Source organism: Podarcis cretensis, assembly GCF_951804945.1.
Source record: "Podarcis cretensis genome assembly, chromosome: 14".
Lineage (NCBI taxonomy): Eukaryota > Metazoa > Chordata > Lepidosauria > Squamata > Lacertidae > Podarcis > Podarcis cretensis.
In genome coordinates, this window is record NC_137183.1 from 15,111,753 (window position 1) to 15,124,113 (window position 12,361).

At 43.2% G+C, this 12,361-nt stretch overlaps 1 protein-coding gene across 2 annotated transcripts in view; it reads left to right on the forward strand.

The window, feature by feature from the left end:
* The window catches only part of SQOR (sulfide quinone oxidoreductase), a 30,902-nt gene that overhangs the window by 3,674 nt on the left and 14,867 nt on the right, over positions 1 to 12,361 (forward strand). For both annotated transcript variants that reach the window (XM_079953398.1, XM_079953399.1), the window contains exons 2-4: positions 6,937 to 7,188; positions 10,124 to 10,294; positions 11,383 to 11,436. In XM_079953398.1, coding sequence (XP_079809524.1) covers positions 6,955 to 7,188; positions 10,124 to 10,294; positions 11,383 to 11,436 — 459 coding nt within the window. In that variant the 5' untranslated portion in view covers positions 6,937 to 6,954. The remainder of the gene's footprint in view (positions 1 to 6,936; positions 7,189 to 10,123; positions 10,295 to 11,382; positions 11,437 to 12,361) is intronic.

Sequence of the window (12,361 nt, forward strand, 5' to 3'; positions counted from 1 at the left end):
GTAGGGGTGGGATGAAATAGAAGGCCAAGTTTTCCTGATTTCCACCATCTGTCTGCTATCACAGTGTTTCCCAACCTTTGGTTTCCAGATGTTTTTGGACTACAACTCCCATCATCCCTAGCTAGCAAGACCAGTGGTCAGGGATGATGGGAATTGTAGTCCAAAAACAGCTGGAGACCAAAGGTTGGGAAACACTGTGCTATCGCATGTTGTGCTGTAGTGCAGAGCATAGGTTCTCCCTCACTCCAGTTTCACGCTGAGAAAAGGTGTTGTTGTTGTTGTTGTTTAGTCGTTTAGTCGTGTCCGACTCTTCGTGACCCCATGGACCAGAGCACGCCAGGCACTCCTGTCTTCCACTGCCTCCCGCAGTTTGGTCAGACTCATGTTTGTAGCTTCAAGAACACTGTCCAACCATCTCATCCTCTGTCGTCCCCTTCTCCTTGTGCCCTCCATCTTTCCCAACGTCAGGGTTTTTTCCAAGGAGTCTTCTCTTCTCATGAGGTGGCCAAAGTATTAGAGCCTCAGCTTCAGGATCTGTACTTCCAGTGAGCACTCAGGGCTGATTTCCTTAAGAATGGATAGGTTTGATCTTCTTGCAGTCCATGGGACTCTCAAGAGTCTCCTCCAGCACCATACTTCAAAAGTATCAATTCTTCGGCGATCAGCCTTCTTGATGGTCCAGCTCTCACTTCCATACATCACTACTGGGAAATCCATAGCTTTTACTATATGGACCTTTGTTGGCAAGGTGATGTCTCTGCTTTTTAAGATGCTGTCTAGGTTTGTCATTGCTTTTCTCCCAAGAAGCAGGCATCTTTTAATTTCGTGGCTGCTGTCACCATCAGTGATCATGGAGCCCAAGAAAGTAAAATCTCTCACTGCTTCCATTTCTTTCCCTTCTGTTTGCCAGGAGGTGATGGGACTAGTGGCCATGATCTTCGTTTTTTTTGATGTTAAGCTTCAGACCATATTTTGTGCTCTCCTCTTTCACCCTCATTAAAAGGTTCTTTAATTCCTCCTCACTTTCTGCCATCAAGGTTGTGTCATCTGCATATCTGAGGTTGTTGATATTTCTTCTGGCCATCTTAATTCCGGCTAGGGATTCATCCAGCCCAGCCTTTCGCATGATGAATTCTGCATATAAGTTAAATAAGCAGGGAGACAATATACAGCCTTGTCATACTCCTTTCCCAATTTTGAACCAATCAGTTGTTCCATATCCACCTGCTGGATTTTTGTCAAAAAGCAGCCAAGTAATTTTGGCATAACATTGGGACATCAGCTCCGCGCAAGGCATGACGTATAGGAGCAACAACTGGTAAAAGATAGCCGTAATATTTTACAAGGACAGGAAGAAACAATATGGACAGAATAAATGTCACACACAGGAAGAACAAGGATACAATATGAGATCTTCACTTGTAGACTTATAAACCATTTAATGTGTCACCACGAAAAGAAGTTATAAATATTGCAGCTGTTGTATAAGGGATTACAGTGGTGCCTCGCAAGACGAAATTAATTCGTTCCGCGAGTTGCTTCGTCTTGCGATTTTTTCATCTTGCGGAGCGCGGATTCCCCGGGTATTAACGGCTTTAAGAAAAAGGAAGCAAACCCGCAAGACATTTTCGTCTCGCGAAGCAAGCCCATAGGGAAATTCGTCTTGCGAAGCAACTCAAGAAACGAAAAACCCTTTCGTCTTGCGTGTTTTTCGTCTAGCGAGGCATTTGTCTTGCGGGGCACCACTGTACTATGATGACTGGAATGTAATTGAGATCAATAAGATTTTGGAACACAGAAATAAAGTAAATTGTCAAACCGTAAATTCTAGGATGCTGGGTGGCACCTAAATTATATAATTTGGTGTTTGAATGATTGATATTAGGAACTGTATTATAATTTAATTTAAAAAAATTCTTTCCAGTAGCACCTTAGAGACCAGCTAAGTTTGTTCTTGGTACGAGCTCTCATGTGCATGCACACAAAAACTCATACCAAGAACAAACTTAGTTGGTCTCTAAGGTGCTACTGGAAGGAATTTTTTTATTATTTTGTTTCGACTACGGCAGACCAGCATGGCTACCTACCTGTAACATGTATTATAATTTGACATTGATATAATGAGGCTATGATTGGATTATTGTAATTGAAAACTAATAAAAATTATTACCAAAAAAAAGCAGCCAAGTAGAATAAGTCCGTTCAAGTTTCTAGTCCACAAGATGCTGCTGGCAGTGGACACCATTTTGCACTCTATAAAATCCAGGTGGGCATCAGATGTTTTCTCTGTTGCAATACTCTTGGGACAGCTGTTCTTGGGTCTACTGAACTGTTGCACACAGAGGACTGTGGGGATTATATTGCGTGCTTTGCACCACTTTTTTACAATTTGAAGGAAGCTGCTGTTTAATCATTAAGCCACAGAGCCTGGTGGAGAAGGAAACTTGCAGTCATCCCCTTTTCACTGAGCACGAGTTTGATGGCAAGAGCTTTATTTACAGGGCAATGATGGAGATATGGAGCATATGCTGTTGGGTTATACGTTTATGCTTTCACTGCCAAAAGGGGAGAAAGGATTGTGCTTTTATTGCTGTCTAACTATAAAACTAGGGACGCAGGTGGCGCTGTGGGTTAAAGCCTCAGCGCCTAGGGCTTGCCGATCGAAAGGTCGGCGGTTCGAATCCCTGCGGTGGGGTGCGCTCCCGCTGCTCGGTCCCAGCGCCTGCCAACCTAGCAGTTCGAAAGCACCTCCGGGTGCAAGTAGATAAATAGGGACCGCTTACCAGCGGGAAGGTAAACGGCGTTTCCGTGTGCGGCTCTGGCTCGCCAGAGCAGCGATGTCACGCTGGCCACGTGACCCGGAAGTGTCTCCGGACAGCGCTGGCCCCTGGCCTCTTAAGTGAGATGGGCGCACAACCCCAGAGTCTGTCAAGACTGGCCCGTACGGGCAGGGGTACCTTTACCTTTACCTTTATTGCATATTTTCCCACAGTCCATATTTTAAGTCACTCTATTTTGTCCATAGTATTTGCTACATTAAAAGTGTTATTGCAATCCTACTAATGTTTTCATCCAAGATAAATTATAATTTTTTCCAATTCTTTTTGAAGTTTTGGTCTTCATGGTTCCTGAGCTCTCCGGTCAGTTTCGCCATTTCGGTGTAGTCCAATAGTTTAATTTGCCATTCTTCTCTGGTAGGGACTTTATGTTCTTTCCATCTCTGGGCTAGTATCATCCGTGTGGCTGTTGTCACATACATAAAAAGTCTTTTCTTCTCCTTTGGAATATCAGCACCTACAATTCCTAATAGAAAAGCCTCTGGTTGTTGTTTTTTAAAATAAAAGTTAGTTTAGACATTAATTTCAACTCATTATATATCATTTCCCAGAATGCTTTTTTTAACCTTACACTTCCACCACATATGGTAAAAGGTGCCTTCTTTTCTTTACATATCCAGCAGATATTTGTACCTGTCTTATATTTTTGCTAGTTTACTAGGTGTCAAATACCATCTGCACATCATTTTCATTTCTTTCACTGTACAGCACGCCGAAAAATGTAAGTCAGTTTTCCATAACCTTTCCCAATCTGAAAATTGGATCCCTCGCCCAGCCCCAACCCTGGTTTAAATGCATAGATTTTCTGCCATTCCATTAAGTTTGGCTCATTAGTGCTGCTAAAGTTGTTTATTTTGCGGCTTATCCAGAATTGATCCGAACTAATGGCCTCTTAAACATCGCACTGGGTTTTTCCAGCAAAAACAACACAATCTACTTCCTTCATCCGATACGACTAATGAAGCTGACTGCAGTCCACAAAAGCTTTAGGCATAATAAATTTGGGGAGCCTTTAAGGTGCCACAAGACTCTTGTTTTAGCCACCAGATAGTCTCTTTGCCCCCAACGTTTAAGGGATTAAATTCAGGGGTGTGGATGCGAGGTGGCAAAAGATCTATCAGCCTGCTTTGCAAAACTTGGGATGGGAAAGGAGAAGGAAATGGTCGAAAGAGCTGAGTCATTTGTCCCAAGTACAACATGAGCGCTCCGTGTATATCAAATATAGCAGCCTTGCGAAATTTCACTGAACGTCATCCACTTTCCCCAACTTCCTCCTGTCAGAAGTCAAGGGAAAATAGAATAATAGGGAGCAACTCCCCGGGAGGAAAAGTTTCGACATTTGGGACTTTTTAGTTTAGAAAAAGATGAGTAAAGGAGGGGGAGTGCAACAGAAGTGTATAAAATTATGTTCACATGTGGGGATGGAAATACGTACATTTGGGGGGTGGGGAGGGTGTTTAAGGAGATAACATACATCACTGGGTTAAAGCTGACCAAAAGTCCAGAGGTAGCATTATGGGTGGCGCTGTGGGTTAAACCACAGAGACTAGGACTTGCCCATCAGAAGGTCGGCGGTTCGAATCCCCGCGACGGGGTGAGCTCCCGTTGCTCGGTCCCTGCTCCTGCCATCCTAGCAGTTCGAAAGCATGTCAAAGTGCAAGTAGATAAATAGGTACCGCTCCGGCGGGAAGGTAAACAGCGTTTCCGTGCGCTGCTCTGGTTCACCAGAAGCTGCTTAGTCATGCTGCCCACATGACCTGGAAGCTGTACGCCGGCTCCCTCGGTCAGTAAAGCGAGATGAGCGCCGCAACCCCAGAGTCGGTCACGACTGGACCTAATGGTCAGGGGTCCCTTTACCTTTACCTTAGCATTATTATCAATTTATGATGGGGTGGATGGTTCGCAGGCTAGGAAGGACCTGCTTACAAATTTATTGGCAGCTGCACAAATTATTATAGCTAGGAAGTGGAAGGGGGAAGCAGAATACAAAATGGAAGAATGGTATAAAGAGGTGTGGGATATAGCTATTAACGATAAATTAACATGTGCCATTAAGGTAAGACAGGGAAGATGCAGGAGAAATGATTTTGAGGAGAATTTGTAGAATTCACCAGGATTTAGGTGATGGTGGGGGAAGCATCGCTGCTTAAAGGGGTATGATGCTGCTTTAAATGTGTAGTGCTTTCTGGTACCAGAGAAGAATGGCAAACTAAGCTGTTGGACTACGTTGAAATTGCAAAACTGACCGGAAGGCTCAGAAGCCAAGAAGACAAAAACTTCAAGAGAGAATGGGGGGAAATATATCATTTATTTAGGAGACCACTGTAAGCAGATGAAAACATTAGCAGGATTTTAATAACACAGGTAACATAACAAATAATATGGACACATACAAAATATAGATTATAAAATAATACACAGTTGAAAATGTTGACAATGGGTCCCATGGAGGGGAAGGCAGGAAGTCTGGAGCTTCAGGGAAATCTCTAAATATGGATATGTATTTGGTGTTGCTATAACTCTACACTTGTAAAATCAAATAAAAATTATTTCAAAAATAAAAAAATGTGTAGTGCTTACTCTGAAAGAATCCTGGGAAATGTAGTTCACCCTTCATAGTGTTAGAATGCCCAATCCGCTTAACTACACTTCCCAGGATGCTGTGGGGGGAAGCCGTGACTCTTAAAGTGCTACAAGGATTCTTTAAAGCAGCCTTTCTCAACCTGTGGGTCCCCAGATGTTGTTGAACTACAACTCCCATCACCCCTAACTAGCAAGGCCAGAGTTTAGGGATAATGGGAGTTGTAGTCCAACAACATCTGGGAACCCACAGGTTGAGAACCACTGCTTTAAAGGGACACTGTGGATGTGACCTTTGACACGGCACCTGAGTATTCCAGGTTATCAACATCTGTTTGTATAGTGTCTTCGGGCAGCTCGCACTCATGGCTCTACCCACAGAACCTGTGATAGGAGCGGTACCTGTCAGGCTTCAGGGAATTGGCTTCCCTGCAACGCGCTCTACGTGGGGCTACCTTTGAAGGCGACCCGGAAACTGCAGTTAATCCAGAATGCGGCAGCTAGACTGGTGACTGGGAGTGGCCGCCAGGACCACATAACACCGGTCCTGAGAGATCTGCATTGGCTCCCAGTACGTTTCCGAGCACAATTCAAAGTGTTGGTGCTGACCTTTAAAGCCCTAAATGGCCTTGGTCCAGTATACATGAAGGAGCGTCTCCACCCCCATCGTTCTGCCCGGACACTGAGATCCAGCGCCAAGGGCCTTCTGGCGGTTCCCTCACTGCGAGAGGCCAAGTTGCAGGGAACCAGGCAGAGGGCCTTCTCGGTAGTGGCGCCCACCCTGTGGAACACCCCCCCTTTAGATGTGAAGGTAATAAGCCCTTTGCTAAATAATGATAATTGATAATTGATAATTGATAATTGATAATTGATAATTGATAATTGATAATTGATACTAGCCACTTTGGGTGGCTTCCAACAAAATATTAAAATACAATGGTCTGTTAAAAATTAAAAGCTTCCCTAAACAGGGCTGCCTTCAGATGTCTTCTAAAAGTCTGGTAGTTGTTTTTCTCTTTGACATCTGGTAGGAGGGTGTTCCACAGGGTGGGTGCCACTACTGAGAAGGCCCTCTGCCTGGTTCCCTGTAACTTGGCTTCTCGCAGCGAGGGAACCGCCAGGAGGCCATTGGCGCTGGACCTCAGTGTCCGGGCTGAACGATGGGGGTGGAGATGCTCCTTCAGGTATACTGGACCAAGGCCATTTAGGGCTTTAAAGGTCAGCACCAACACTTCGAATTGTGCTCGGAAACGTACTGGGAGCCAGTGTAGGTCTTTCAAGACTGGTGTTGAAAGTGGTGCTTCAGGTTAAGAACAGTTTCAGGTTAAGAACGGACCTCTGGAACGAATTAAATACTTAACCCGAGGTACCACTGTACTGTCTTCCTGCTCCTGGGAAGATTCAGGATCAGGATCAAGAGGAATGCAGCCCTCCTCAGCACGATCCCTGACGGTACCCAAACAGTAACGTAAACCAACGTTCCTTTTCACCGCTCACATCTCTCCTTATCGCTTCGCAGATTTGAGGCTGGCCCAAGATGGCAACAGTTGGATTCATGTCTTCGTGTGCCGGTGTGCGTCCCATGGCGCCTTTGATGAGGCAGGCAGTTCAGAAAATGAGATCGTCCCAGTTCCACACCACAGCCAGGTCTGCTTCGAAGGATTACTACGAGGTGCTTGTGTTAGGAGGAGGCACTGGCGGAGTCTCCATGAGTGCACGGATGAAGCGAAAAGTCGGAGCTGGCAATGTGGCAGTTGTTGAGCCCAGTGAGGTAAAAATGTGGCTCTCCCTTTTCTCCTCCTGCCTCCATCCCAGTGGGCAGCAAGTTCCTAATATTAATAGTTACCTCCCATGCATCGCATTCCTCTCCCACAGTTATTCCGAACAGAATAATCTTGAGAAGTTCTCTCTCACGGCTGAGCAGGGGTGGGATGTATATAAATTTGCTAAATAAAACCAATGTGCATAATTTCAATTAGGTGGTGCTGGGTCTGCTGGGACGCGGGTGGCGCTGTGGGTTAAACCACTGAGCCTGAGGCTTGCCGATCAGAAGGTCGGCGGTTTGAATCCCCGCGACGGGGTGAGCTTCCGTTGCTTGGTCCCTGCTCCTGCCAAGCTAGTGGTTCGAAAGCACGTCAAAGTGCAAGTAGATAAATAGGTACCACTCCGGCGGGGAGGTAAATGGCATTTCTGTGTGCTGCTTTGGTTCGCCAGAAGTGGCTTAGTCATGCTTAGCCACATGACCTGGAAGCTGTACGCCAGCTCCCTTGGCCAATAAAGCGAGATGAGCGTGCAACCCCAGAGTCGGTCACAACTGGACCTAATGGTCAGGGGTCCCTTTACCTTTACCCTTTAGGTCTGCTGGGGGAGAAATTTACTGTTCGAAGTTTGTAAGCCTCGTTTAAATTAAAAGAAGAACACTATAATTTATTTAGGAGACCACTGTAAGCAGATGAGAACATTAGCAGGATTCTAATAACACTTGTAGTGTAACAAATACGATGGACAATATGGAGAGATATAAAATATAGACAATGAAATGTTGACAATAGGACCCATACCTGGGATGGGGGGGGGGGAGTCTCGAGATTCAGAGAAATCTCTATATATGGATATGTATTTGGTATTGCTTTTTACTTTTCATTTGTAAAATCAAATAAAAATGATTTAAAATTTTTAAAGAACAACACCATGGCAGGACTTTATGCAAGCAATCAGAGAGAGTCACCCTCAGATCATTTTTGCCTGAGACAAGATGTTCTCCTGTTAAACAGGGTAGGATTGAATGCTGCTCACCCACGTATAAATTGTCTCAGTTTTGGCCTTCATTTTTGATACTTAGGGGGCTGCAACATTCCTGTCTTTTTGCATTGCATCTAGAACAACAAATGCTGGAAAGATCACTCACCGGGCGGGGTGCTCTTCTAATCTAGAAATAGAACATCCAGGACTTGGGCTGAGTTTACGCATTTTGAAATATTAAAATTTGTCGCCAGGTGGTGAACATAATCTGCAGCTGCCCTATATGGAGTCGGAGCACACATTCAGCTGTAGGCTAGGGAGAAGGGAGACATTTGATTCAGTACACTTTTAAAGACAAATCATTGCAACTTGCACCATGTGAGAACCAAAACGCAGCAATCCATCAGAATTTGCAGTTCTCTGAATTTTGCTCTGCTGTTCTCCAGCCATCTATTGTGTACAAAACTACATACAGTGGTACCTCAGGTTACATACGCTTCAGGTTATATACGCTTCAGGTTACAGACTCCGCTAAGCCAGAAATAGTACCTCGGCTTAAGAACTTTGCTTCAGGATGAGAACAGAAATCGTGCTCCTGCGGTGCAGCGGCAGCGGGAGGCCCCATTAGCTAAAGTGGTGCTTCAGGTTAAGAACAGTTTCAGGTTAAGAACGGACCTCCGGAACGAATTAAGTACTTAACCCGAGGTACCACTGTACATTAGAATAAAGCATGTATAAAAATGCCCATACAGTGGACGTTTGGGTTGCAAACGTGATCCATGTAAGAAGCAGGTTCACAACCCGCAGCGCCGTGTCTGTGCACATGCGGGTTGCGATTCGGCACTTCTGTGCATGCACAAAGCACGATTTAGCACTTATGCACAAGCACCGAAACCCAGAAGTAACCTGTTCTGGTACTTCCAGGTTCATCGTGGTGCGCAACTCGAAATCACGCAACCCAAAGTGTCTGTAACCCGAGGTATGACTGTATTAGTGAAAATAACATGAGGGGAAATTGCTTTTCAAAAATCTGTAATGGGCAAAATTGCATACAAGTGTATATCTTAGGATAAATTCACATTGAATACTGCTGAATTTTTATAAGGACCTAAGAAAGATAATTCGCAGTGTAGAAATGTGGAAAAATGAGAAATAGAGAGAAACAAAAATTGACAGATTTCTGCATTCCTACTGTAACCCTGTATTGTTTATTCTGAGCTGTGGGCTGCTAAAGACAGGTGTTCACTAGCCCCCATACTAAAGATTATTAATTGGAGATGTTACAATTTAAGGACTGAGGTACAGATTCTCCTTTCTTATCACACCTGCTTAACTGACTTTTGAAAGAAGTCCCTCCAGTGCTCAGGCTATGTGGCTTCTGCTCCTGTTTTTCAGAAGCACTATTTTATTTTTTATTTCTTTTCTTATAATTTTTATTAGTTTTTTTAACATATCATTTTCAACAGTAATTAAACATACTTTTACATCTTATTAAATTTTTTGACTTCCATCAATCCTGTCTGAAAATTTTCCAGTCTAATTTCTCAGTATCCATTTCTTATCTTCCCTATTACATTTCAAACTCATAACCAATATCTCTATCTTTTTCTACTTTGTAACACTTGTATATTTCTCCTTACAAAACTTCTTGTAGTCCTACTAGCATCATTTGTTGATTACAGTTGCTCTTCAAATAATTCAGATACTTCTTCCAATCTTCTGTAAATCTCTGGTCCCGCAGGTTTCGAATCCTTCCTGTCATTTTGCCCAATTCTGCATAGTCCATTAATTTCGTCTGCCATTCTTCTTACATCGGAATTTCTTCTTGTTTCCATTTCTGGGCTAACAACACCCTTATCGCAGTTGTTGCATATAAAAACAATTTAACACCATGCCTATTAATGTCCTGACCTATAATACCAAGTAAAAATGCTTCTGGTTTTTTAAAAAATGTATATTTTCAGAAGCACTATTATCAGCCACTCTGGACTTTGGTCGGGGCGGGAGCAAAACCACTGGCACCCTGTTCCCGTCCAACGGCAAGTGTGATTCCTTCCGGTGTAAAGTGGATCCAATCCAGAGTTCAGAAGCTGGATCCAGACAAGAACTGTGTCCACCTGGAGAACAACCAAAAGGTAAGCTCTCAGCTGCCTCTTCATTTAATCCTCGTTACTACAAAAACTGAAGCTCTGTACTTTAAGGAAACATGTCACCTTGATGGAGAACATTGGAAACTTGGGCTAGAGACAAGCAGTTGCATCCAATATTAGCCCTGCTCACAGTAGACTCATTGAAACGGATGAACATCACAAATTAATTTGGAGATGCTATTTGACACCAGTCAGATTAAATCAAATAAACAAGGAATATTCGGTGTTATGTTGGAGGGGATGCCAGGAAACAGGGAATTGTGTACACATGTGGTGGAGGTGTAAAGATGTACAATTATTTTTGGTAAAGGATGTTTAAGGAGATAACAGAAACCACTGGGTTAAAGCTGACCAAAAGTCCAGAGGTAGCATTATTATCGATTTACGATGGGGTGGAAGGTTCGCAGGCTAGGAAGGTCCTGCTCACAAATTATTGACAGCTGAACAAATTATTATAGCTAGGAAGTGGAAGGGGGAAGCAGAATATAAAATGGAAGAATGGTATAAAGAGGTGTGGGATATAGCTATTAACGATAAATTAACATGTGCCATTAAGGTAAGACGGGGAAGATGCAGGAGAAATGATTTTGAGGATAATTTGTAGAATTTATACTATTAAAAGGGAAAGGAATCAAACCATCGCAAGAGGTGTAGAAATTTTGGGAGGTTGCTTAGTTACAATGGAATGGTCTCGGGGGTGGGGTGCACATTTCATTCTTATTTATTTATGATTATTACTTTGTCACAAAGAAAAAGTAAAAGAAAGAAACTGATGAACATGGCTAACTTAGATCCATTTATTTCAATGGACCTGCTCTGAACAGGAGTTGGATACAACCCATTGCTTCCAGACGGAGTGTCATAGGAGATTCTACAATCACCTTGTGTGATTGTTTTGAAGCTGCAATACTATACATACATTGACCTGGGAGCAAGTCCCATTCAACTTAATAAGGCTTACATGTGAGTAGACATCTATAGGGTTAATGGTCAATGAAGCTCGTGAAAAGACAGCTTTGTAGCATAGATTGGCAAGGATGCTCAATGTAATGAATGACTTTCTTATATTACAGATATCTTACAAGTATTTGATCATCGCCCTTGGACTCCAGCTACATTTTGAAAAGGTATTTTTTTATTTTAAAAAAGTCTCTGTTGGTAAAAACTCTGGTGTGAAGCAGGATACAAAGAGTTACTTTGGGCATCATTTTACTGCCCATTCTGCATTTGTCTTATGCAGTGCCGCTTCTGTTCTGCTGCAATCTTGCCGCAAATTGCATTATTCAACATAATAATAATAATAATAATAATAATAATAATAATAATATATTATTTATACCCAGCCCATCTGGCTGGGCTTCCCCAGCCACTCTGGGCGGCTTCCCAAAAAATATTAAAATACTTAATACATCAAACATTAAAAGCTTCCCTAAACAGGGCTGCCTTCAGGTGTCTTCTAAAAATCTGGTAGTTGTTCTCTTTGACATCTGGTGGGAGGGTGTTCCACAGGGAGGGCGCCACTACCAAGAAGGTCCTCTGCCTGGTTCCCTGTAACTTGGCTTCTCGCAGTGAGCCATCTGCTGTGGTGAAATGACAGCTTATGTAACGTTTGCAAGTGGTCCCAAAATTGTCTTTTTGTTAATATTATTATTATTATTAATAATAATAATAATAATAATAATTCATTCCCCGCCCATCTGGCTGGGTTTCCCCAACCACTCTGGGCGTCTGCCAACAGAATATTAATAATAAAAATAAAAAAACGATAATCTGTGGCAGTTATAGTCCAAAACATCAACAGTCCACCAGGTTGGTGAAACCTGCTGCTGCCCAGTACCCACTTACCAGAGTGTAAGCCCCACTGAAATTCATTCCGGTGCCCGGAAAATTCACTTTCTGATTCTGGAGAGTCAAATTGCCTTAAAAGATGGCCGGACTTTCCCTGCTGGCTGGATTCTAAATGTTTTTGCTGGAAAAACTAACACCACTGAAAAATCATGTTTTGGTTTTTCCTTGAGACATTATATTGTTTCCCAAAACTGGCCGGGGGGG